At 41.5% G+C, this 27,228-nt stretch overlaps 1 protein-coding gene across 16 annotated transcripts in view; it reads left to right on the top strand.

Moving 5' to 3' along the window:
* The window catches only part of TJP1 (tight junction protein 1), a 200,086-nt gene that overhangs the window by 111,769 nt on the left and 61,089 nt on the right, over positions 1-27,228 (top strand). Inside the window, exon 1 of one of the 16 annotated variants that reach the window (XM_030016334.2) lies at positions 12,944-13,386. The exons of the other annotated variants lie outside the window; for them this stretch is intronic. Coding sequence (XP_029872194.1) covers positions 13,354-13,386 — 33 coding nt within the window. The 5' untranslated portion in view covers positions 12,944-13,353. Of the gene's footprint in view, positions 1-12,943; positions 13,387-27,228 lie in introns of those variants that run through there. 16 annotated transcript variants of the gene reach the window in all.

Genomic DNA, 27,228 nt, shown 5'->3' with positions numbered 1-27,228 from the left:
GACAACAGGTGGCCTCTTCTGTTAAGAACAACCTGTTAAATTCCCATGCTTTGCCAGTACATAGTAAGCTATAATAAGGTACCTTGCTGAAGTAACAGGCACTTGTAAGACAGTCAGGAGAGAAAAAATGAAATGAAAATATTAACGGCTGAATGTGCACGTTGCATGAGTTTTTAAGAATGGCTACCAATATTTGGCTTAATTTTGTCTTTTTCAATGACAATTTTACAGCAGTACTGTGTACTTATGTACCACCAGTTAATTTCTAAAGCACATAAAGAGCTTCTTCAAGTTATTACTTTGGCCATATAGCCCCCATTGATGTTTTACTGATGTACAGAGAAGTGAAGTGACTAAGCCAAGGTCACTGAGCATGCCTGTGGCAGCTGGGTGGTAAAACCGAGGTGTTTGTGCTGTTTGTGCCTCAGTGGTCCTCCTCCGTGAGGGAGAGGTGACAATACTAAGGTCATACAAGAGAATTCTCTGTCAACAATGAGTACTTTCTTCTGAAGAGGTCCCAGAAAATGCTTGGAAAAGGAATGTTGAAAAGCAGTAGGCTTCGTGCAATGTATTTCACACTTTCTTTTCTTCAGGTATGTAACATAGCAAAAATGAAGAGCCTAGTAAATGATCTCTAATAAAGAAATCCCAAAACTAGAGAAGAAAAATGAAAAAGACTGGCTTTGAGGCCATTTACAGAGCTGGAGGGATGTGAGGCTAGTGCAGTCCAGAATTTAACATCTGTATCCTGCTGCTGCTAAAATATGGGTGTAGTCATAGTTGTTTGCCCTTTCGTTGCAAAGTGGAGGTTAATAAACATCCCTGACAATAGAAGCAGGTATGATTTAATCACAGCTGTTACCACAGACAGGACTGTGCCAGTTACGTTTGCATTGCATTTATATTTACAGAAACAAGTTTGTTCAGAAGAAAATTATCTGTCTGAGAATCTGTGCTTACATCAAAGTATGTCTATTAAATACTTCTTCCATATAGCAGAGAATGGAAATGGAAAGATAACATCACAAATTAAATATTTGTTTAAAATATTGAAATAAATGTTAAAAATAGAAAAAAAAAAAAGGTCAATTTCTGGAGCATTGTATCATTAAATATGTTTTCATAATCAGTACCGACTTCCCCAGAGAGGAGAAAGGGCAGAGGAGGGTTTCCACGGTAACTGTCAGACTGCTTATGAAGGTTACTACAATATTTGTCTTGCCCATTCCATGCTTTGCTATGCAGTCAGAAACAGATTTCTGTGTTTTCAAGAGCTGTTCGGGGATAATTAGAGGCTCAAAACGAGTTGAAATCTCAGCTGGCGGCCTAGCAATTTGTTTTCATGCTGCAAGTCATTCAAGATTTATATATGCATAACTTTTTGATGGGGTAAGGGGATATCCTCAGTCCAAGTGCTCTGTTACACCTCTGTTTTTATGCAAGATACAATGCACTCGGTGTCCGGCTGTGTGCTGTCTTCTGCCCCTTAACGTGGCAGAATCTGAGTAGCTGCCGTGCTTCTGTCTCTCCGAGGCAAAGACGGCAATATAATTGTAATAATGTTATATAATGGTGCATTTCCCTCGTAATGCATTGCAGCAAGAGGGCCATTTCTAAAAATATTAGCAATGCAGGGAAGTCGGGCTCCTCTGGAGCCTGGAGAAGGTTTCCACGGCAGAAGCCCTGCCCGGGGGAAGAGGGCTGTGGCGGGCAGATGGAGCACGGCTAAGTGAGTGGAGCAGGTCAGAGCGGGTGCGCGGCCAAGGTGCCTCCAGAAGCAGCGCACTGACTCACGGCGTCCTCTCTGGGACCAGCTCAGCTGGGAGGGTGTTGGTGGAGTCCTTGGCCAGAGGTGAAGGCTGCCTTTTCCCCGGTCGAGGCAGAAGGTGGGTGAACACCAGAACCGTCACCCTCTGTCTCTCAGCTGGCTCCCCCCGACAGCGCAGCAGCGGGACTGCTTGTGTAAGGGCGTGCAGCCCACGGCTGACTGCCCGCACTGAATAAGCAAAGAAATTGCTCCCAAACAACTTCAGGTGCGTGACTTTTTAAAGCATCTCTGTTTCTTTAGATTCAACAAACCTTTTAATGAAGGAGTGCTTATGTTGGCTGAATTCATTTCAGTTTCAAATACAAGAACCGCCTCTTTAAAAACAGAGAACACGCTGGGTCTGTAGGATACTGTTTTTCATACTGTCTAAAGAATAATATGAATACTGGTAAAGCAGATTGTACCCAGGTGTACTCCTCACTGAGGCAGTTCCTCTCTCTGTCCCCGACTGCCACGCAGTAGCGTATTGGTGGAGCGCTGGCCATCCTCGCTGTTGAGGCATGACATGGTTTTTGGAAGGGGAGTTGGAGGAGGGTCATGTAAGCTCTGTGTTTGCCCTTTCAGGACAAGCAGGAGGACAGAAAATAATTGTTTTTAAAAACCAAGAAGAAGTTTATCTGCATATATAAGACATACATTTGGGAGACCTCAGTCAACTTATCCTTGAGACCGCTGGAATTATTTTTGCAGTGGCATGAAAAAGGCTATGATGTAGATAGCCTTCAGTTACACAATCTAATCTGTTCACCTAGAAACAAAATACTAATTTTTAAATTAAATGTGATACATAATGAAATTTTAATTTCAAAAGTCGTAATTCAAGAAACAACGGTCACATGCTCACCATCCAGCTCGAGTCGTGACATTAAATCACGTTTTGATAAGATCTCATTACTTGCGTTGTGGCATCATCAAGCACTAACACAATGGCATGTTCTGAAGACGCATTCACCTTATTGCTCTTCTGCCTCTCACTAGCAGGTTGTACAAGATGGGGCTTGTGCTGCTGGAGGGAGGCATCGCCGTTCACACCCTTGTCTCTGGGCCTTTCATGACCGTGCATGGGTAAAGCTGACCCTGCATATATATATGAGCAAAGATTCTGCAAAGCTCAGAATTTATTTGTTGTTTTTAATATAATGAGGGCAACAACTGCTATATTATCCCGTGCCTTTGCAGATATAATAAACATTGTACGTGATTTGTAATCCTTGTTGAATATGCTTATGTAGGTAGAGATTATTTCACTGATTTTCCCAAATGATCTAAGCGTTCAGTGATTACCCCTCTAATGTATTTCTGTGCCAAGAATAATGAGTGGGTTAACTGCTCATGATGCAGCTCTGGCTGGGGAACAGAGAGAGGAGGTTTCATGTGAGTTACGCCAACTACTCTGGTGTTCATGGGGGAAAAAGGCCTCCACCTCCCCTTCTCCCCTCTGCCGTGTAAATCTCCGTCAGCCCTCGTTGCTGCCTCAGATTACAGGGCTTTTAAAGAGAAACAATTAATTATCTTCATAATCAATTTGGCAGGTCCATTAAGGCCTATTAGTGCAGCCAGGGCCCTGACACAGTTATAGAAACGGAAAGAAGTAGGCTGGAAAGAAAAACTAGTCTGTACTGGAAGAAAAGTGTATAAAAAAGGTGTTTCTTCTAGTAATATGTTTTTGGATGCTTTCTGTGGTGACTTAGTGGCTAGGCTTGCTCTGTTTTTTGCATGGTCTTGGCATATATTGTTCAGAAAACAAAGAGATGCCCAGTTGTGAAAATAGAGTACGGCTACCCTGATAGAAGCATTTAGAAGTAGTATGAAATCTATTTGTCCAGCAGCGCATGTCTAAAAAGCAGCAGTGCAGGTATTTGATGTTCTGAGAAATGTCAGTATGACACATAGCCAAGCAATAGTCATAGGGCTTATTTCAACCTCTGTATTTACAATCGGGTCTTCGGGAGACAAAAAAAAAGTCTGTTTTGAGGGCTGCCCCTTCTAATGAGAAGCTTTTGAAAAGTATGGGAAAATAAGTCTAAATAAAGTATCTGTGGAAGACCTTCTTCAAAACACTTCTTAGATTTATCATAAGAAGCTGTATAAATCACTGCAGTATCAAGCATCTTGTCAATTATAATATTTACTCATCTTAAGACAAGAAGTAAGAGTTATATGGCTCACAAAAGTTCTCATGCTTGGCAAAAAATTGACTTCTCCAGTTTTGAAAAGGCTTTCAGAAAGACTTGCTAGTTAGGGAGCAAGATTTATGGGGAGAAGCTGTATCTTTTATTAGACCAAAGCATAGCATTGAAAATAAAGGACAAGCTTTCAGGCAAAGGGATTGAGGGACTGAAAACAGCCGCACTGACTGGGCTTCGCAGGGAAGCTTGCTTTAACCTTGTCCTTGCTTTACCTGGTCTGAAAACAAGAACCATTTCAGTCCCTAGGCTCTTGCTTTAGCACTTTTCACAAGTATTAAAATCTCACACATTTAAAAAAAGATATGGCAGTTACAGTTTTTCAGCTTGCACACCGGATTGAACTGACAGGTGTGTAAAGAAAAAATTTAGCTAATGCAATTGATATAATGCACACTTTTCTGTGAAGCCTATGCTACCTAAAAATGTAGAAATGTAGACGTGAGAAACACTCATCCAAGTGTGGTAAATACAGCGTCTGCCCTCTTAGCTTTACACTGTAAATATTTTTGCTTTGAATCTTTCTGTCCTGTCTGTATACGTTTAGCTAGATTAAAGCATCATTCTGATTAGAGCCTCTTGGCATCACTATAAGTTGTGGCATGTGGTCCTATACAACAAGGAAGGTTTCTCTTGTAATGCAGCAGAGTCAGGAAAATTTCTGACTGCATATTTCTCAGATTTAAAGTTGGAGTTTAAGTAAAGATACATCCTTAGTCATGTATGTTTTTCTTCTCAAATGCTAATGTTTTCTGAGTAAGCAAATGCACAACCAGTTGTTACTAGCAGCACTCAGCTAAGATCAGAATCGATCCCCCCCCCCCCGCTTCCTGGAGACAGATGCCACCTGTGAATGTTTCTGAAGAACGTCTGGTTTGGCAATCGTGAATCAGTTTACAGATCTGTTTGCACTATAAATGCCTAGAGAGCTGGACTGAATCTAATCAACTGAGAGAAATAAGTGAAGTTTGGACTCTGTATCAGTATAAGAAGTGTGATGACTCATAAAAAAATTCTCATTTAGTACTGCACATATTTTTGAACCTCTTGTTTACTGTGTTAAACGTATCCAATATTACTCTGTAAATCTTGAACTAAAATGTATTACAGGTTGCAGTTAATGGGACCAAGTGTAAAAAGCATGCATGTTTCCTGAGGACTTCTGAGCGATTCAGTGACAACTGGCTTCACTGAGTCTCTATACAGCCAATACTATATAAATCTCCAAACTAAAAAATGTGCATCTAAGGATTTCTTGCACACGCATGGTGGCATATCTTACAGGACCACTTCAGAAATGTAATGTGATTATCCAAGGAGTAAAGCAAGCAATCTTAGCTCAGATGAGGTGTGGGTGCCCTACCTTTGTACCTCTTACCTCTGTACTTTACCTTTTGTCCACGAGTTTGGAAATCTGCAACTGAGGAGATCTACATGCTTGAAGTGTAGGTGAATGCCATGTAAGCGTAGATACATAATCATGTTATCTTTACCAGTAAACCCAGCTTAAAAAGTTCCCATCTTTGGCCTCTTATTCCTGCCTCTGTGCTACAAGGATAATTTTTAACCAGTATCACTTTAGTTATCCCCATACAGCGTTAGCTTGATGCAGCTATGGAGGTGGTGGCACGGTGCAAGAGCAGAAACGAGTGGTCAAGTAACGTTAGAGGAATGTAGGGCTTCCATCATGTTAGTGTGTATTGCGCACAGATTTCATGTGCTGTGACATACCAAAGCCCGAAAGGTAACCTGTGACATGTTTTTTCTTTCCTGACAACAACAGTCAGGAAATAATGCAATATCCTCCCACATTAAGCACTTCCTATTCTATTATCCTCTCTTGTATATTGTGATTGTGAAACTGTTACATAAAATGAAAACTTCTAAACTTATTTTAAAAACTTGTAATGGGTTTTATTTGTGTAATTAAAAAGATTAGTATTAACTACACTGTAACAGTTACAGATGAAATAGTCCACCAGGGCATACTGCAAAACCGCATGTTGTCCCTGGGAGCTAAATTTTGCTATTGATTGCAGACACAGCTAGAATAGAATATGTAATATCACAGATAACCAGATGTCTCCTTAGTTGCTACAGAATAAAAGTGACTGAAAAGTACTCTTAACTTGAGTTGAGGGTGGAGGCTGAATTGTTGGAACATGGAGTTAAAACCCATAAAATTATGTTCTACTGTAGTATTTTATAGCAAAATAAGATTTGACACATTCATGTCTCAGGCTTAATATATTTTTGAATGATAACGGTTTTGAAAGGGACCCCCCAAAAAAACCATCGCAGACCAGTGGTGACACCACTGTGCAATATAATCATCTAATAATATATAGTTCAGAAAGCTGCAGGGTGTACAAATAAGATAACTTGAGTTTCTGCTACTGACACAAACAGCCATCTTTTTAAAGTGCTTTTCTTTTAGTTGTTTTTAATATCTGCAGGTAGAAACAAAAGCAAATACTAAGGTGGAAAGGGTTCATAACCCTATAGGCGTGACCATCAGGAGCTTAATCCCCTTACTTACCTCCTCTAAACCTTACTGAAGTCACTCTTACAAAGCAGGTGCTACTAGGACAGAGCTACCAACTAAGGTAAAGATTACACTGGAATTACTGGGTGTAATCTGGTCTTCCTACTTCTAAGTACACTGTTAGTCCCTTGACTTGACGGACTTGTGCATGTGAATTTTAAAAGAATAAATGGAGTCTTGTACCAGTTGTAATAAGAAAGGCTAGAGGATAAAAATAAATCTTGAGATTCTAAAAGTCAAAAGCTGAGTGGTAATAAAAATGGATTACAGTTTATAAATTCCAGTATTGTAAGTTTCTACATTTTTGCAATTATGCAATAAAGTGTTTCTTATATGAAGAATTAAGAAGCAAACGAGCTCACGCTTTTGTAGTATTCTCTATAAACTTTGTTAGCAGTATAACGATTTTCAGTATGTGTTTTTGTCTTGAATATAATGATTTTCAGTACATAGTTTCATGTTCTATATGCATGCCCTTCTCATTAACAAAAATGAGTCACGATAATTTCCTATGGTACTCATTGCAACCATGATACTTATGCTTAAGAAACTGGAGAAGTGATCTCACATTTCCAAATTATCTGGGTTGGAAAACCACACTTCTGCAACCCCCTTTCCTTCCCAGCTTGATTTGTCCTTATACATGGGGATTTCTGTTTGGGTTTCAGAGAACAGTTTTGTAACTGCGCAAGGGTTTCTGGAAAACTTCTGGTTTTGAATGCAGAGTTGTTTGCCAGCAAGGTAATTAAATCAGTCAGTTTTATTAAGCTGTCCCTGGGCTGCCTTTCCAGAATACTTACAGTTTGTAAGTAACGAAGATCTTTATCCTGATGTGTGTTCATTCTTCACTTTTACTTATCAAAGTTACCTGTGCAGTTAATCTTTGGTACATGTTGCTTGTTGTCTGGACAAGCATTTTGAAGAATGAACTGCTAGTCATGCTCTCTGAAAGCAAAATAATAAAAACAAGAATTCTAGATCAGTGGAGCATGTGTGGTGCTTGTCTGTGGTGTAACTGTTTATCGGACTGGAACCACATTAGCAGTGAACGTACACCTGCTTAAGTTCCACAGCTGTCTGATTATTTTTTACTGTCCCCTCTCTACCAAATAAACCTGGAGAAAGTAGAACAATTCAGAATATCTGACATTTTGACATCCAGTGGCTACTTAGAGTGAAGCATTTCATAAAATCAGCCTTGATCAGCTGCAGTGCATTTAAATACACAGTCCCGTCCACAAAACATCTGCCTGAGATGGGAAGTAGAATAGTTTTACATAATATTTCTGTAATAAATTAGCTCTGCTGTTGTGAACCAAGATTAAAACTCATGGATAACATTTTCTTCAATGGTGGTCTCAGATTTTGTCACTACGCAGAATTATACAGATGACAGTGATTCTCTAAGACCTGGTCCAAACCAAGGAGACAAGAGTTGTCTTTTTTATAAGGATATCCCAAAATAATAACGAAAGAGACTACTCCTCAACTCTACTGTGATAAATTCTTTAAGTATTTTAAGGCTGCAAATAATCTTGCTTTGCCACTGCAACCTACTTTTAATTCTGTTTGTACACTTGCCATTTGCTTAAAAATTGAAGTGATATTCTGACTGAACAGAAAAACCTTGCATTGTGTTAAACCTAATACTTTTTTCTTTAAGGTGTTAAACAAGAAATAACAATGAGTTTAGAACAGCAGGAGTTTAAGACAGGCTGACTGGCAAAACAGGTTGGGTTTATTCCCATTCAGGGCATATTCAGCCTCTGGTGCGTACTTGAGGTGTATGCTTTAACCTATTAATGAGAGATAAAGTACAGATGTTTGGGATTTTGTTTTTGTCTAACAGTTCCAATATGTGAGAGGCAATCAGTTCCTGGAATACTCTATTCACTGAACATTGAGCAATTATCTGCAGTGTTTTTAGAAGAGGCACCTACAGTGGTACACAGCCTTTGAAGGAGTAAGTAGGTACAGGAAGCAAGCTTTAACTGTGTGGAAGTGGGAGGAAGATAAGTATCATTACTAGACATCATTACTACATTAATTTTTTCCCTAGGGACTTGATTCAGCAAGACACTGAAATTCTGTGTAATTTTAAGGACATGAATTTCCCACAGCTTTCTTTAAACCACTTTCTTATTTCTTGAGGTGGAAACAGAGACGTTCTTCTCTTGTGGTTTACATGGTGAGTTCGGATTTTCTCTTCCCCTTTTTTCTTCATTACTGAAATGCTGAAATCAGGTGGCAATTACAAATACACAACATACAATATCGACTAAACTGCTTGACATTGTTGATAATATATAGGCACGCTTATAGCTAACTGTCCCAGGACTACCTCATAGGGCAGCAAAACCATCTGATATCTCTGAAAGATCTTATATGAATTGTTCTCTTTCTGAGCCACACGCACCACAAAACCCACAGGAAGTTGTCTCTGTAGTGGCTGTGGTTCTGCAGTTTCCTTCTTCCCCATCTTTAAGTGGTCAAAACATTTCTTAAAAAGTTAAGTCAACACAAAGTAGAGAATAGACTTCCTGTACTTGCAGCGTAATAGGTACATGTGCCTTCAGTTAGAAAGAAGGATTCACACATCTGATTGTCCTTCTGTGTCCTTTGAATCAATTTAGGGTTATTGTTTGAACTATACTGATTAAATAGTAGTTTTATTCTTAGGTTTCCTACCAAGAAAATAGAATAATAATTCTTTTAGACATCTCTCAGTAGCAGTTATTTACAGGAGGAGTAAAGCACTTGCGTTTCTTCAGCTGTTGACTTTTAAGACAATTTTCTCTCTTAACATGAGGAAGCCATCCTGTTTTCAGGACCTAAAAGGGCAGTATGAGGAATATGATTTAAAATTCTGATCCTTCAGCTAACAGATGGGACTTGGTATATATCTGTATCTGACTGAATGTACTATATATACAGGGCATATATATATGCATAAACACTGACATGTATATATCTCTCATGATATATCAGTATGTGTATGTATATACATAGACATTCGCTGTTTCCTTAAAGCCTTTTTGAAGGGAATACATGAATACACTGGAATCCCAACAGTCTTAAAAAAAATATAACTTACTCATTTCAGAAATTAATTTTTTAATACTTTATTAAGAATAAAAAAAATAGTATCATTCAAGGTTTCTTTCACTTAATATAATTATTTTCAGTTGATTCGACCAACATTTGACCAACATTTGATTTGGCATTTTCAGTACTGTTGATGGTAGCTTTGCTTGTGAGCAATTTATTAATGAAGAGATGAAGAAGTTCTCCTGAAGGAAGAATTTGAAAGGACAGGAACATGGTTCTGCTATTGCTTTGTTTAAAACCAAGCAAAACCATTCATTAAAATAATTCGTATCTACCAACAAATATATGCATTTTACCAATGCTAATAGAATAAGATGGCATTTCTAGCTCTTCTAATTCATATCAAGAGTAGAGATGGAGTTTTAAACAACTGTTGGAAGGAAGGAGAAGGGAGGTGGGGAAGGAGGGAAGGAAAGGAAGGAACAAAGAAAAAAACAGGAAAAAAGGAAAAAAGATTGAGAGAAGGAAGGAAGGAAAGAAAGAAACAAACTAGTCCCATTAGTCTCTGTGGGCTAAAAGAGTTATGTATGTCCTCTCCCAGACCGGCGAGAGATCATCTGTGATCATTTTATAGCCACTGCCAGATGTTTCAAACCCCTAGATAGAAGTCCTTCCTTGTTAAATAGTCTCCTTCCGTGTCAAGTTCAGTGTATGGATTGATGACATTTTCTCATCCAGCGTAAGATGATACAAAAATGGCACCTCCATCTTTGCTGGAACTTTATTTGCTTAGTATTTTTCTTTAACCTTTTTATTTGTTCCCCATCTTTCTCCCAATAACCCGAATAACTACTTTTCTTTCCCATGGTCCTTCTCCCTTATTTTAGGGATCCATCTCCACCTCTCTGTGTTTGCGTCCCTGCCATCCTCTTTCATTCCCCTGCCGTATGCTTCATCTTGTTCTATGGTCTTTCATCTTTATTCCCAGCCTATCCTCCCCCCCAGCCCGCACGCATTGCCTACCCTTCCCAGAACTATTCTTATACAAGGGGGGGCAGATGAAAGGGAGGGATTATTTTACCCTACTCTTTATCAGGTCACCCTCCCCGGAGTTTCTTTTTGTGCGTCTCCACACCTTGAAATCTTCCCCCTCCTTCCTGTTGTGATCTCAGCCTTTTCCTTCCTGCCTCCTCTGGTGAATACCAGTAGACTCTGGCAATGAAGCACGTGGGCATAAAAAAAAGTCACATTCCGCCTTCTGCATGTGTAGATAGATTAGAAAAATATATCTAAGGCTTAGTTACGTCTAGCAATTAACAAGTAAAAAATCTGCAGAAACGTTTTCATGGCAGGGGCCAGCAGAGGAGCTTTGGCAGAAGGCCGTACCGCAACGTAGGAGAACTCCCGTGGGGATGAGCCCCTCCCAAACTCGGCACAGCCGCTGCGCCTCTGCGGGAAAAGGGGAGGCAAGCCACGGTATTCGGGTACTCCGGGAGCACTCAGGTGCCAGAAAGTCGGGGATGGTGCTGACTAAAGCTAGAGGTTACTGGAGCTTTGAGGCTGCCCTAGCGTGTACTAGGAAGAGGGCTGGCACTGTTTGCTCTGAGGGAGAAGGTCCCGGTGGGCTTACTCTGCCCTGCAGTGCCGCGTTCTGCGCGCCACGGTGGAGGAGTTGGCTCTTCCCCCCTGATTTCGGAGTGCTGCCTTGGGAATTTGCTTCAGCTATTTCCTGGAACATGAATTTGTTTATTTTCAAAGGAGAACAAATGTAAAACTCATACGGGAGCTTTGGGTAGGGCGTTTCTTTGTAGAGGACTGATTTGGATCGTTGAATTATTGTGTCTTTTTGAGAATTTAAGTACTTCTGAAGATTGCGTGGAGCACGAAAGCAGCTGGTAGCACATAAAAAGCACAACTGCAGAAAGTTATGGCCCCAATACCATGCCTTTTACTGTCATCTATGCCTCGTGAAATGTTTGCAAAACGAGTGCTAAATACTCCCAATTTTGGTCTGGAATTTTTTCTCACCTACTGTCCTTTCACTGGAAGCTGATGTATCTGATTAGTCATGGAACTTCTGCTCTAGTCTAATATCTAAAGTAATCAACATAATAAAACTATGGACGATAGCAATGTGGCTAATACCCAGAGCGCGCCCTCTTTTCACTGAAGCACTTCAGTGGGCGAGTCTTTTGGAAGTGGTTTGATTAACTTAGGACTTGGTCCTACAAAACTTGGGAGCACGTGCTCAGCTTTCTGTGGCGTGAGCCGTCCCGTGGCGGTAAAGCCAGAGCGTGCTTGAGTCACAGCTCCAGCTCCATTTTCAGAGCGAGCCTCATCCTGCACGGGTTAGGCACCCACCTCCCAAAATTAAGATAACATCTTTAAAAAGCCTTTTTCTAAATGGAAGGAGAGAAAAGGTTTGCAGCGTTTCTCTTGGTGCCGAAATAAACACTCACTTAGTGGCTTTTATGAGAAGCCCTTCGCCTAAAATACTTGAAAGAGTTTATTTTTTAAAGCCACGGGCAGCAGTTCATGGCGCTATAGGAAATGCTGAGGCTATGTAGTCACCACCTTAAACCAAATCAAATCTCCCAAGTTGTTTTCTCTTTGTGTCTTTATTGCTTTTATCTCAAGAACAAAATGTACAATTAGGAACTTGAAAACTCATGTCCCGCCGCTTCAAACAATAGACAAACACAAAAGCAGGTTCGAGCCCTCACTGATTGACATCCCAGTTCTGCCGTCCGTTACAGGGCTGCGAGAATTCGTCCGCCCGCCGCGTCGGCAGGGCCCAGCGCCGAGGAGAGCGCGAAGATAAGCCCTGCTCAGCCGTTCCCGGCGGAGCCGCCCCGGCGCCTGCAAAGGGACGGACGAGGGCACCGGCCGCCTCCCATCAGCGGGTGCCCCTCCGCGCGGCGCCGGCGCCGTTCGGCGCTGCCGGGCTGTTGGCGGGCGCCGGCCCGCTCCGCTCCGCTCCGCTCCCCGCGTTTCAAACCGGCCCCCGCGCTCCCATAGGCTGCGGTGGGCCGGCTGCCGCTCGGCCCCCGCCGCCGGCGCCCGCCGCCCCGACCATCGCGCGGGGGAGCCCGGCGGCGGGCGAGGCCTGCGGACGCCCCCGCGCCGTGCGGCGAGGGCGGCGGGGCCGGGGGCGGCCGCTCCGCCGCCGCCGCTCCGCCGCCGTTCGGGGGGCGCGGGACCGGCGGCGCTGGGGGGGGTGGTGGTGGCGGCGGGGCGGGGCTTCCCTCCCCCCCCCCTCCTGCGGGCGGGATGGGCCGCGCCGGCAGTCAGACATGTCAGTGGCTGCGCGGGGGGAAAGGCACGCGGCGGCCGGGCGAAGGGGAGGCGCGCGGCGCGGCCGCTGAGGGGACGGACGGACGGGCGGGCGGCGGGCAGGGGGGGCCGCTCCCGCCTTCCACGCCCCGGCGGCGGCACCGCGGGCGGGCTCGGCGGGTCCCGGCCCCCGGCGGCGGGGTGCCAGGCGCCGCCGGCCGCCGGAGGGAGACCGGACTTTTACCAAACTTGAGCCTCCGCTCCCCTTCCTCTTTCTTTCTTCCTCCCTCCTCCCCCCGTCCCCGCCCCTTCCCCGCCGCCCTCCTCTTCCTCCTCCCCCCCGCGCCCTGGGATGTTTATTCGGGCAGCTGCGTGAGGCGCGGGTGGCGGCGGCGGGGAGTTTCTCTCCCCCGGCCTGAGTAGTTGCAGGCGCGTACACGCTCGCCCGACTCCGGGGGAGAGAAGGAAACAAAATGTCTGCCAGGGCCGCGGCGGCTTCCACTAAGGTAAGGCTCGGCCCCGGGGCGGCGGCGCTGCTCCCTCCCCGCTCTAATCCCCGCCGTCCCCTCGGCGCGGTTTCGGCGGCGCCGTCTGGCAGCTGCTTGCCGCGGCGGCGAGCCTGCGTCCCGGCGCCCGCGGCTTCCCTCGCCCGCCCCGGGCGCGCAGGCAGCGCGGGGGCCGCTCGGCCTGAGGGGGGTGGGCGAGGCGGGCCGGGCCGGGGCCTCCCAGCCGCCTTCCCTGGGCGCCCGGCGAGCCTCCCGCCTGCCGGCCGCGCCGAGCGAGCGAGCGCGCAGGTGGCCCGCAGCCCACCCCCCCTCCGTCCCGGCCCGGGGTCGCTGCGCCGCCGGCCGCCTCCCGCGGCGCTCCCCGCCCGCCTGCCCGCCCGCCCGCCTACCTGTTGGACGTGCGGCGGCACCACCCGGCTGGCGGGCGGGGAGCGCCGCGGGCGCCGGGCCCCGGCGGCGGGACTGGTCCGGGTCCGCGTCCGCCTCCGCGCCGACCCCGGGCGCGCTCCCACGAGCCGTGCCCTGCCCGGGCGGGGGCGGCCCGGCCCCCCGGGAGAAGCCCCCGGTGGCGGCCGGAGCGCGCTCTCGCCGGCTGCGGGGCAGAGGCGGTTGGGCGGGCGCTGCCTGCGCGCTGGGGCAGGCCGTGCCCTTTTGTTCCAGGCTGAGGAGTCGGGTAGTAATTAGGAAAGGTTTAACCGGGAGAGTCCAGTACTGCAGGATTTTTCTGTAGCCGCTGAATCAGTCGGGGATGATTGTTGCTGACATACGGTAAACAGATTTGGGGCGGCAGTAATCCCTCAGAAACTTGTGCCGGTCCTCCACCTGATCCGTAGGTGTTTATGGTGCAGGTGCACGTTGCGGGGTGTGTACTCCGACCTCCCCTAGGACTGCCGCGGCGGTGAGTAATGCTGAACGTCCCCCAGGGAAAGAGGTGGAGTTAGGAACGCTCAACGGGTTATTTTTCCTTCGTGTAAAATTAAAGGCTTGCCTTGAAACTAGTTCGAATTTAAATTTCCAACTAATTTTTAGCTGTGACTCCTGAGTAGGCAGCTGCCTTGGCATCAGCGTGGCAAGTTCCCATCGTGTGTTAGCTGGTGTTGCCGTAGCTTGGCGTAGTGGTGTTTGCTCGCGAGTGAAACTATGTGGTTTCGGTCTGATGTCACTTACTGGTATGCACTTAGTCAGAAGTGATATTCTGCAGGCTGAAGCAAAATACACACCTTATCACAGTACTTGAAATACTGAGTTACTGGTAAACTTACTAGTTGTAAGATCTTGTTAGCTGTGGTGATTTTATCAACTCCGAAGTCTTAATTTTACTTTCAGGGTATATTCGAGGCAACTTGAGCTTCCAGAGTGCAATTTAAAAAACTTAAATGCCATTGTTGATCTACTGAGTTGCATGCCCCTTTCTAAGTATGCTTTCAGAGATCTTTTATTACATTTTAACTTATATGTCCACGTTTCAACAATAAATGCATATGACTGTAGAAGTAATTTATTTTGGGTGATATTTCAAACTGGTGGTATCGTCTAGCTACAGAGACAGATAAAGCATAGGTTTTCCCCACCCTGTTCAGATGCATTTATATTAACAACAAACAGGTCTTGAAGGATAAATATTGTCTTTGCTCCCAAAAAGAATAGTGTTGTGTTAGAATCCTGCCACATGAGGAATTGTGAGAAATTGCATCAGCTTAAATTTTGCAGATTTTCTCTTGTATAAAAGCAGGGTGCAAGGTTCCCACTTCCATTTCAAAATACTCTCCTAAAATACAGCTGTTTTGTGTGGCTGTGGAAAAATACCGCCTTCCGCAAGTGCAGGCACTGTCTTAAAAAAGAATTTTATTTTTTTTAAATACTGAAGTACTATCTATTTTGACTGTAGGCTGGGGTACAGACTGGTGTAAAATTGGAAGTTGTATGTTACCATAGGAGTTATTTGAAACTTCTTCCAGATCGTGGTCATGTCAAATTGGCCCTTTCAGCATGTATATACAATATCAGCCAAATTAATTATACTGAAAGGTATGTTAAGTTAAGAATGTTGCAAAATATAGTCTCCCTCGGGATTAACTTTTCACTGGTACACTTTCAGATTTTATAAAAATCATGTATTTGAAATAGCATATCCCTCTCTCAGGAAAAAAAAAAATTCTAAGTCCTGTAACTTTTTTAGTGTAAATTCTTGCAGTCTGTAATAGCCTTTTATCAAAGTTGTTTCTTACCTTTTTGATCTTGATCACAGAAATGTCTTTAGAGACTAGAATCTTATGCATACAGTTCATTCGAATTTCCTTGTCAAAACAGAAATGCTTTCAATAGACGGGTAGCGTTACTTCTACTTCAGCCATTAGTTCCTGGGCTACTGTGCATATAGTTTTAATAGTTGTAGAGGGGGGGGATTATAAGTTTTTTAGAAATACTAGAATATTGGAGGACTTCTGTGTTCAAGTTTCAGATCTTGTTTCCTTCATCATGCCGTCGGACATGGTATCTGGTTTCTCATTTTTGCGGTTGTAATACATTAAAAAAACCTCTGTGAATGGTTTTCTCTTAATTGTTACTTAATGTACTTTTTAGCCTTGTGGGCCTTGTGTCTGTGTCCACATTTATCTTGGCACACTTGACCACAAGAGAACAAAAAAAATTTTTTTGATTAGCTGAATAGTTCTTATTTGTACATGTGGGAATCTTGGCTTGCATGATTGATTGTGTTATGTCCTATTATCAACATTCTTTATGCTACCTTCCACTGCCCTTGAGTTTTGGTTTCTTAACTTTATCCCTGCTATACTGTAAAAGAATGTGTTTTTATTAAGGTTTTAAATGCTTGCTGTAGCTGTTGGTAGTTATACAATAGGAAACAGTGAGAGAAATGAAATGTTGCTTGTGGTCTAATCTAGTGGTGGCTGTGATTACAAAATGTAAGGGGCCTAATCTCTTCTGATGTCTTTCTGAACAATACTAATCGATGCCGTGGGAATGAGTGTGTCAGGGTATTGGTAATGAGCTGTAAAGCTTTCCACCTTTAAGCTGAGAGTTCAAATATAGTCCACATTGGTTAAAAAAAAAATGCAAATGCTTTTAAGTAGTAAACGTGGGGGCAAGACATCCTGAATCCTACAGCCTTTTTGAATGCCGAACCTGAGTTCTTGAGACTTCGTTCTAGTTTTAAATACGTGCACAAAGAATATTTCCCAGTCGTTCACCTCAGTCCTGTAATTAACTGGATTTTGGTTGTTCTAACTGTCTTCCTAGCTCCAGGCAGGTATTGTATTATCTACCACTTCAATCAGAAGTTGAGAACTTGATCATGTTAACAGTTCAAGACTTGCTGATTGCAAGGACTCTTTGGTTTCCTCTGTTAGAGGGATTGACCTATAGTTTTCAAAAATGTGGGTTAGCGTTCTACCCCAAATCTTGCTTCGAGACACCAATGTATTTGTTTCCTGTAGAGGATATATACGCAAGCTTTTACAGCGTTTTTTTAATGTGCTGTAATCTATGAGAGCATGAAGTTTGGAACAGTATTTTGTTTTTCCGATTTAAGTCTATATGAATGCTGTAACGTTAGATCAATTCTCAGGTTGCTGGTGAGATTCTTCAACTATAACAACAAAGAAGAAATAAGTACATAGAAAATGCATATGGGGAAATAACACCGAGTGTGGAAATAAGCTGAAGATTTGGTTTAACATCAGAACCTACCTTCTACTTGGAAAAAAAGATCCTGTAAAATGACTGCATTTGATTTTGATAGTGTCCCGTAAGTTTTATTTGAACCTTAGGAAATACTTATTTTAATATTTTGTTTTCAAAAAAGAAATATCTATATAACTTATATTTTGGATTTGGATTTTCTTAAATTCTTTGACTGTTCCACTTACGACTATAGGCAACTTCAGCTACCAAATGATAGTTCAGGTGTATTTTTCAGTGTGAATTTTATTGTAATCTGAGAATAGCCATGAGCTCCACACTCTGTAGGTCATTATGAAGTGTATTCTGGTGTTTGCTTCTCATTCAACATGCAGCACAAAGATTACTGTAATGTAAACAGAACTTGAAATCTGACGGTGCCTGGGAGCTGGTTCCACCTTTATAGAGTGGAAAATCAGTAAGACCTTATCATTGACCAGCTAGCTAATCTTTGTTTCAAGGAAACCATCTAGAAACGGGTTATTGGATGTCATAGGTATTTTAATGTACATGTTGTACTACTACTTAAAAGCTATGAGAATAGATATTGGGCTTCTGCCTAAGCAAAAAAAGGCTCAAAACATGGTATTTTGAATTGGTGCTTGAAGTGAAGAGTACAGTGTACCATCGTGGTCAAAACTTTACAGTATGAGGACTCATGAAAATACTTGATAAAATCCTCAGCATAAGATACTGAGTTGAAAACAGAGCTGTACCTAGTGAATTATTCAAGCAGTGAATTGTGCTAAATACTTTGGTTTTCTTACTTGAAATGCTATGCCGGAGAGTTGTCTGTCGCAGGTCAAAGCAGTCATACAAAAACTTTGTATCAAAGCCAGTGAAGTTCTGACCAAGGACCCAACTGTTCACTCATTTTGTTGCAGGTCATGCCAACAAGCTTGCAGTATGAAATAGGATCCTTTCTTCTGTTTTGTTCTCCTATCCTCTGTAACTAGAGGAAAGGTGATGTCTTGTGTATATTGAAATCAGATTACAGTCACAGTGTGGGGAGGGTAAAGCCGTATTTGTGTCTGTGTCAAAATTAATAGTCCCAATGTGTGGTTTGTTAACACTGTGTCAAATTCTAAGTGTCTGCTTGAGCTAAGGGATAGTATTTGAAGCAAATGCTTATTGTTAAGTTTGTAGGAAGTCTGAAGTTATGTAATCTGTACAGCAAACTACCCTCTGGTTAAGAAAGACATTGGTCATTTATATCCCCCCGATTTTTCCTGGTTATCATAGTATAAATGCAACAAAAATTAATATGAAACTATGCTCAGTGTTTTCTCAGGCAAATACATTGCTAATGACTTCTTCACTGAATGTACTGATTAAGCAAACAGCCGTAGGGAAGTCTTAAAATTAATTCCATGATTTTGTGCAGTGTATTTATGCTGACTCCAAAAAGTCCTGAAATGAAAACATTGTCTTGTCTTACAATTATGCTATTTTAGGGACAGATTATTTAAATATGTGCTCTAACCTTATAAATAGTAGGGGTGCCCTTTTTTTAGGGGCTGTGGTGTGCTTCAGTGAAGGATCCGAGAAGACGGAGGAACACGTTCATCTGAATGCTGTAAGGTCCAGTGTGGGTCCCTTGGACCCTGCAGAGTAACAAGCACAGCTGAGGCCACAGGTCCAGGGACAATGGTATCTGCTTGGTTATCCATGGGATTCTCCTGCTGTGGTATATCCTTAGATAATTCCTTAAGCCACAAGCCCTGTGGACTGTTCGAGCTCTGTAGATGGGCTGCTGCAAGGTTGGAGAACTGCCCTAGTGTGTGCAGGACTGGACACTTTGCTCACATTTGCTGTTCCTAACTCTGTAGAATCTTCAGTAGCTCTTTAGAGTTGTTTCCTGCCTTTGCACATCAGGAAAAATCAAATGCATTGTAGGTGCTCAAAATTTAAATATTGGCTTTATGTTAAAACAGTATTTATTTTCTCAAGGGTATTTGGTAATCTCTAATAGGATTCTTGTTTCCTAATCCATTATAAACAGATGTTCTACCCTTTTGTGGTGGGGGAGGGCAGCCCAAATTCAGTAAGACGATAGCAGTAGGGAATGTTGAGTTGGAGAAGTTCATGTTCTTATGAGATGTGGGCAAGTGGACTATGACCCTTTTTGGCCTGCATAACTCATCATAAGGTGTTTTGTTAGTTTTTCATAGCAGAGGAAGCAATAACAGAACTTGGTACTGCTTCGATACTGTTTTAGTCTCCCCACCCCCACATGTGCAAAGTACTGATATGCTAAAAATAGAAATTGAGCAAAAGTAGGCAGTTTCTTTGATTTGTAGTTCCAAGCCTTTTCCCAGTAAGTACTGCACTGAAGAGCTGTCTTCTGTCTTCCTCACTACTGCTTTTTACATTTGAGTTCTTTCTTAGAAACTTGATTACAAAATATTCCCCCCACCCCTCCTAAACCAGGCAGTAATTAGTTTTCAACTCATGATCCTTTGGGATTGTATAGGCTGTTCCTTACCCAGTTTGAATGGGGTCCAGTAATGATGTCTACCCCTCTACCCCATTGGGTCAGCAATCATTTTGACAGATGGCCCCCATTTATGTATCCAGCTTTAAATTTTTCTTGTAAATATTAAATGGCCCTGTTTAAGCTATTTACACTCTAGGCTGGTGACTATTTCTTATGATGTATCCAGGTGGGACTTAGAATAAGCAAGATGCATAGAGAAAGAGATGGTGTCTTTTAGACTTGTTAAGACATTTCAGAGCATATGGTCAAGCTTTTGGACCTAGCTCTTTAAGAAGAGTTGGTGTGGCTGGAAGAACAACCGTTGCCCTTTCCTACAAATCTTGTTGATTATCTTTCTTTAGACCACAACTGCTACAACAGTGTCGCTATTGCTACAGCATTAATGACTTGGTTATATTAATTATGAAGTTGGATAATACAAAAATGATGAACAAGTAACTTGTGGCTCAAGAGACACTGCTCAATTTTTTAAATAGAGTTAATTAAAAGGAAATAATAACATTAAATTATAACTAGAAGCAGTAGCGTAATGAAACAGGACAGATTGTGAAATTTGAACAATGATGTCAGTTTTTGTATTACTTAAATTATGAGCAGTGGTGACATGAGTTTGCGAAAGGACTGACCTGGCACACATTGCTATAAAATGGTTTAAAAACAACCCCAAATTTACAAGTCTTAATAAATAAAGAAAAAAAAAAGAGGGAAGTACTTACACAGTTGCTTTCAGCTTCATTGAAAATATAATAGGCTTAAATTATGCCATCTGAAGATTCGTTGTTTCTAGTAGAAAGTAACAATTGGAATTACTGTAACTGTAAAAGTCTAGGAAAAGTAACTTTAAAAGGTGCTACTTGACAATGTGGTATCAAATAATTAGTCAGTTGTAACTAATACAGGATCAGGGTAGTACCTGGGGCTAAACACGCCAAGTATTGTTTATCTGAACAAATTCCAAGACTCATAATAAATCTGTAATTCATGTTCATTTTAGATGACTGGCTTCCCCGCAATTAAATCTGGGTGAAGGCCAGATCATGTTAACTGTCTCAGCACAGGATGCTTGTTTAAATATCTCACGTGACCCAGCATTGTTCCTACATGTTATTTGGAAAAATACTCCTTTGCCCATAAATGCCTCCACATGAAGTAGTTTTCCAGCATAGTGTTACATGGAAAAGGTACAGGCTTTTCCTGTAAATCTGGACTCCGTAAAATAGTATTTCCAGTGGGTATTAAGATCTTGAAGGCATGGCTTTCTGACAAAAGAACTTGTGTTTCCTTCAAAATTGAAATTAAGTTGTGGAAAGTGATTTGCCATTGCATGCAGGATAAACTCCTCTGTTAATAACCCAGCTGTGTAGGAATGGAAATTCCTGGAGGGTAATCTCATATGAGAGAACTAAATGGACTTGCATTTTGTTTGGGTTTTGCCCCCTATGGATAGTGTAGACTGGATTAATGCTCCTAAAACAGGGAGCCTTTAGCTAGGGAATACAAGAAAGGTCTACAGGTTTATAAAAAGCATGTTAATGGCTTGAACCAAGAACATGTTTCATCTGAATTGGGTAGAGTGCTGTAGAAGCACTCTGTAGTATGCCAGCTTATTTTTTCCAATGTTGCTCACGTAGTTTTTTGTAGTTTGTTTATTGTTGGTAGTTAGATGGTAAATGCTCCTTAGAGCTGTCCAGGAAACTGCTGAGTTCCAAGTTAGGGGATCTATCAGTAAAACTGTTTGAATACCCTGTCAGTATGCAACTCTGATTTAGTCTATTATATTCATCTTGCAGCTGCTGACCCCTGTATTTTACATTTCTTAGGTGCAGTAGTACTGGTTAGGCTGAAAAATAAGTATTGCTTATCTGTAAGGTGGTAAGTGGGCCATGAAATGTCAATGGCAGAGGCACTGTATCACTGCAAAGTTGCTGTTGTGCGTGTTGTCGCCCCACACCTCCTGTTCTTCTGATATTATGTGCCTTGGCGGAATATTGTCTTTGCCGCTCAGTATTTCTTAGACATCTCTGAAACTGAAAATGTCTGCATCAGTGTGTTCTCCTTCATGGAGTTGCCAAGAGCGCATCAGATGAAGTTGGTCTTTACAAGCAAGGAGGATTCAGAAAATAAATAGCGGACATGTTCCAGGCTACTGCAAGAGAGTGTTGTCTTTTAAGAATTAAGAGGGGGAAGCTGGAATAGCTAGGTCTGTGCAATACTTTGAGTTGTTTGAATTCCATCATCTTCTGAATGAAAGGTTGGGATCTGCTTTCTCAAATGAACTTTCACCAGGGGGAGGCCAAAGATCTGTCTTTGGTTGTGTTGTATTTGTATTTGCCTACCTTTCCTGGAATTTTGTGCAGGCTTCTGTTGGCTAAGGCAAAAGTGAAAGCTATGATGGGAGGAAAAGAACTGCAGAAAGAAAACAAGGAGGAAAATACTAGGTGGTATTTGAGGGAGAAGAGAATGAAAGGAAAGAGGGAGCTAAAGGCAAGCAGACAATTTTTAATCCTGAGTCAACTACCTATTCTTCCTCTTTTTTCTTGCCTCTGCCCTCCTCAGCAAAGAAACAAAAACCTTAGCACAAAAGCTGAGGTGTCTGGACTCTCCAAATAATTATTGTGAAACCTTGTGTTGTATGACTAAGCCTTACTCACAGAATTGTCTCATCAAGACTAACTGTATCGTTGTTTTTAAAGATTACCATTAAAAAAAAAAAAGAATATAATAGTATCAGACCGAACCTCTGAAAGAGCCATAATAAAAATGTAGATGTTTTGCTCAAGTTGCAGGAGTATTGTTTCTTATAGCTGTCACGTGAGCTCATTTGCGTATTCCTGCTTTCTGTAAGAGAGCTGAAGGCAGTGGTGAGAGGAAAAGAAAATTATAAAAGCTCTTTTAAATGCTAAAGCAAATAAAGGACAGTTTGAAGGACTCTACGATTCTATACGGAATTCTAGATAATAAGACCTTCCATAGCAGGCTGGATATATTTCAAAACCTGTAAGAATGCAAACTTAGATGAGAAATAATGAGAAGCTGTAAAGAAAACGTGCTGAAATGCACCTACTGCTTACCCATTCTTGTACTGCGTGTTCTGGCTTATGGAAAGTCGTCCTCTTCTCCAGTTAAACAGTCTATTTAAGGAAGGGGGGGTAGTTGAGAATTACTTACTTTCACAGTATGCTTTTCCAGCTGAGAGGGAATACCACCCCAGTAGTCTAAAGGTGCAACCACTCCCACCCCCCAAATGGTCTGTGAACACTGGCAGTATTTTTAATGTTAAGAATATAATTTTTCTTTGTCCATATTTGTCAGCTTTCTCAAATGTCCTGGGGTTTCTGCCCTCCTGATATTGGGGAGGAGCTGAGGTGGGGGCTGTTGCATGCTGAGAAGAGCTGCAGATAGGATTGAAAATTAATGTCGGTTCCCCCTGTCCCCAGCCCAAGAAAATAAAAGTTAGGAGGTGGCTGTCTAGCCAATCACAAACTGCAGTTCCTCTTGGGAGAGGGGAGTCAGTGTTCCCAGAAACATGTCTCTGTTAGTGCAGTTTCTCTGATGGTGCACTATTCCCAGGAACCCATTCTGTTCTTTTTCAGGTGGTTTTTTTCCCATTACATTTTCTATCTGAAATACAAGATTATGTAATCAATACATGGTGTTGTTGCAAATGAAATTTCATAATTTTTGTCTGATTTCATAGCTGCCTGTCCTGCCTGTTAAGAGGAATTTGGGGGTTGGAAGTTGAAATATACATTAAGCGTATGTTTGGATTTTTAGTTTTGAATAACTCTTTGCCTTTGAGGGTGTATAAAGTCAGAGATGATTCATTTGAAATAAACCAATGCTAACTTAAAAGGTTTTCTTACTTGTTCGTTTATCTGCAATTGGTAAATGCCTCTTTATTTTGGGAAGATGTGTAAACAATAGTAAGAAGCCAATGATTGAGAGTTGCCGAGATCATTGCTCCTTCAGAATGACCAGTGGTGTTGCGCTTTTTTTTTTTTCTTCCCCCTTCTAGCATTATGATGATATCTTTTGAGTCAGTTGGATTATTTGTAATGCTAGGACTATCTTTTTGGCTGTAAACTTAGTTTGGTTGACAACAATGTGAGATTTATGTTCTGTACTTCAAAGTGTGCTAGCATCTTAGTTTAAAATGCAAACAGGTGGGGGGGTGCCTTTAAACTTGAATGTGATATTTCTGCAGCATGCATTTTGCTAACCTGAACTTCTGACTACATTGACTATCTCCCTTAAAAAAAAAAATCAAACATGCCTTTAGTTACTGTTAATAAAAACACTTAAACAAAAGCAAGCAGTCGGAGAAATGTATGGGCTTTTCCCTTTCTTCTCTACGGTTGAATTAAAATGGAGAATTTTTATGGTTTTGAATTTGTCCTTTGTTTTTCTCCCTTCTGTGTGAATGAAGAATGCTTGCAGTCACCTAGAGTGAAGTAGTAGAAATAGATTTGTAGAGTAAGCAGACAGTCGTCTTCTGTGCAGCAACAGGGCTACACAGGACAGGGTGAAGTAAACTATGTAGTGAGCTGCAAATACAGATACCTGTTCCATGAGCCTTGTGATGAGGTTGCTGTGCTATATGCTGTGGTCTATGACAGGAGAGAAGCACATGAATCAAATAATGAGTTAAAATAGTTTGAATCTTGCTACAATCCTGATGAGGCTGTTGGCAACTAAATACTAATTTTTTAATCTTGTGAGGTAGATAGACTGAGGGATCCAATTTTTCTTTTCTATTTCTAGAAAATTCTTGGAATAAAGTCAATGACTGGCCTTGCTTTGCTTTAAGTAAACTGCTTGGGATGTTTATAGCTGGCAGTAATAATTTCTCTTATCTCTTATACAAAGTACCATTTTTCAAACGGAACCTGACGCTTAGTATGAAACTAGATTTTGCTTGCTCTACCTTTTAGCTTCCACAACAGGATCTTTTGATTTGCTCAGTAGTTTCAGTCTTTCTGTATTTAAAAACTTACGTATTTAAAAACTAGTTTTATAGAAAATAACATTTTGGAACTCTTGTTAGAGAAATAAAAAACCCCTCAAGGATATTTATACTTGATAAAATACTGTAGATAGTGTTACAAAACTTAGTAAATAGTTTGCCCTCTATCAGAAAAGCCAATTTTTCCAGGTTTTAATGTTCCTTTATTTTTTATTTGTACATTAGTCCATATTTCCTGGATATACTTACAGTGTGGAGGTTAGTATGTGGCTGACCAAAACATAATACCTAAAATCTGTCTTTACTGTCCTAGCCCTTCAAGCAATGTAATTATGTTGCTTCCAAGCGATAAGCCAAGGCAATTTACAGATTACTGGAATGCTTGAAAACACTGACCTTTCAGGTCACTCTGAGCACTCCTATTATGCAGAGATTGCTGTGGCACTGTTGTAATGTGCTGGCCTGTCACATGCTGACTAACTTGCAGAAAGCTTTGATGCAGCTGTTTTAAAAATGCTTTTGCTGACTGATAGGCACTTAGGCTACTGACTGTGAACAAAGCTGGCTCTCATTCCATGCTTTTAGCCCCCATTTTCTATAACAACACTTCTCCCCTGCTGACTACACACACAGTTCTTATCTGGGCCCAGTTGTTGACCTGTCTCCATTTAAATTGTATTTGTGTTAATTTTCACTTAAGAAATAGTGTGCGAGAGATTTGGTTTGTGTGGTTTATTCAGAGCTGTTGCAAATAAGCAGCCTTGAAAAGTTGATGTGGCTTTAGAGAGTGGGTGGATTAGGGGGGAGAGAAAGGGTGTGTGTGGCTGGGCAAAACAGGGGAGAGAAGGGATTAAAAAACAATGGTCTTTTGTTGATGATGACCAATACAGTGGACAGCAGTTTCCTGAAATGTAGCATATGTCATATAGAAGTTGGACATCTAATGATTTTTCCTGAATTGGTTGCAATGAGTAGGAAGAAGCTGGTAAGTAAATGTTTCTTTTGAGTATGTGATGCTTAATGGGCATCATACATGGGAACTATAATGCCAGTACCTTCTTCAGTAGAAGCAGGACTAGAACATGAATAAAAATTAAACTGACTTGACTTTTTTAATCTCTTTAATTTTATTAATAGTTGTTAGATCAGGTAGTGCCTGACTTGCAAGGGTCATAGGAAGAGGAAAAGTAAGTCCAAAAGCATAAAATCTTTAATTCCAGTAGCCTGACTAGAATATTACAAGGATAAACTGTGTTTTGCTTTCCAAAGACACTTAACAGAGAATCCATATTCTCACTGAAAATAAGGCACTGGATGTTTGTGGGAAGTGGACGTCTAATCCAAGTAAGCCTGTGCAATAAGAAGTATAATAGCCCATTACCTATGAAGGGCAAAGTTCACCAATTCACAATTTAACCTTTGACTCCGGGGAATGTGTTGGTTACTTGTACCTCAGATTCTAAGCCTGTTTGAGTTCAGTGTGTTTGGATCAAAAATTAAGCATCTCTGTTCTATGCTGCTGAGAGGTAGAAAACAAAGTAGTATCATTTGATTGATATTGTGTATGTATATCATGTATGAAGTTCCCTATAATTCCAAGACTGAGCTTCTGTTGTGCAGTATGGCATCATTGTCTCCTTGTTTGGGGGGAGTATGACTACAGGTATTCACCTGTGTTTACTGCATTTCCAGTAATTGCAAAATACTCACAGCCTGTGCCTAAAACCTCTTGAAGCAGTAGTGCCTATTCAGGGATAAGTGGCTGGTGTGTTTAAAATCGCTTTTTGCTGTGTAGCTAAATAGTATACAGTGACAGTGCACTAAAATATGAATTTGAAGTTGTAAAAGGATGCAATATATTTTTTCCTGTTATAGCAATGCAGTGAAGAGAATGGAATGAGTAATGAATTTATGGCAGGAGTCTGAACAGTGTAATTCCATAGTGAGTATTTTCCTACTCTTCTGGGTGAAAAAAGTCTGCGCTCTTTGTAGTGATTGGTAGGGCAAGGAAGTTTGTTCTTTGTATATATTCAAATTATCTTTTTGTAGTTGCAGCTTCACTTCCATAGAGGAAAAATATTTTCCATGGCTCAGTTCAACATTTGTTAATCTGGATCAACTTAAATGGCGCAGTGAGGCAAAAAAAGATACATTACTATACCTGTTGATAACATTACAGTATCTTTTAGAGGATTAAATTTCAAAAGGAATGACTTCTGAAGGTGAACCTACAAAAATTAGCAGAAAAAGATGCAACTAAATCAATACATTGATATAAGAAGTACAAATTTAGTAGATAGTGTCACTGCACTTAATTTTCTCTTATAAATTATTAGAACTTGCACAACTGTGAAGGTACAAATATTAAATCAGTCAAGCTTTGAAAGCACTCTTTTTTACAGTAAGTTTTCTTTTGCTGTTCAATTCTGGTTTTATTGAAAAAAGACTGAACTACAACTGTCTTTGCTGGAAGTACTGTTTTGTTTCTCATCTTTCTGACCAACTTTTTCACTGTTTTTTTATCCTCACCTATTTAGTCTTCAGGATTTTTTCCAAAGAATACTTTGGATTAAATGGTTTCTCTGCAAACCATGGCCTTCTGGTAGGGGTTTCCATTGAACTGACTCATCAAACAGATTTGTCTGGTGTACTGAAGCTAAACTCTTGAGGTTTTTTACTC

The sequence above is a fragment of the Aquila chrysaetos genome, chromosome 5 (assembly GCF_900496995.4).
Source record: "Aquila chrysaetos chrysaetos chromosome 5, bAquChr1.4, whole genome shotgun sequence".
Lineage (NCBI taxonomy): Eukaryota > Metazoa > Chordata > Aves > Accipitriformes > Accipitridae > Aquila > Aquila chrysaetos.
This window is presented reverse-complemented; position numbering and strand designations above follow the sequence as displayed.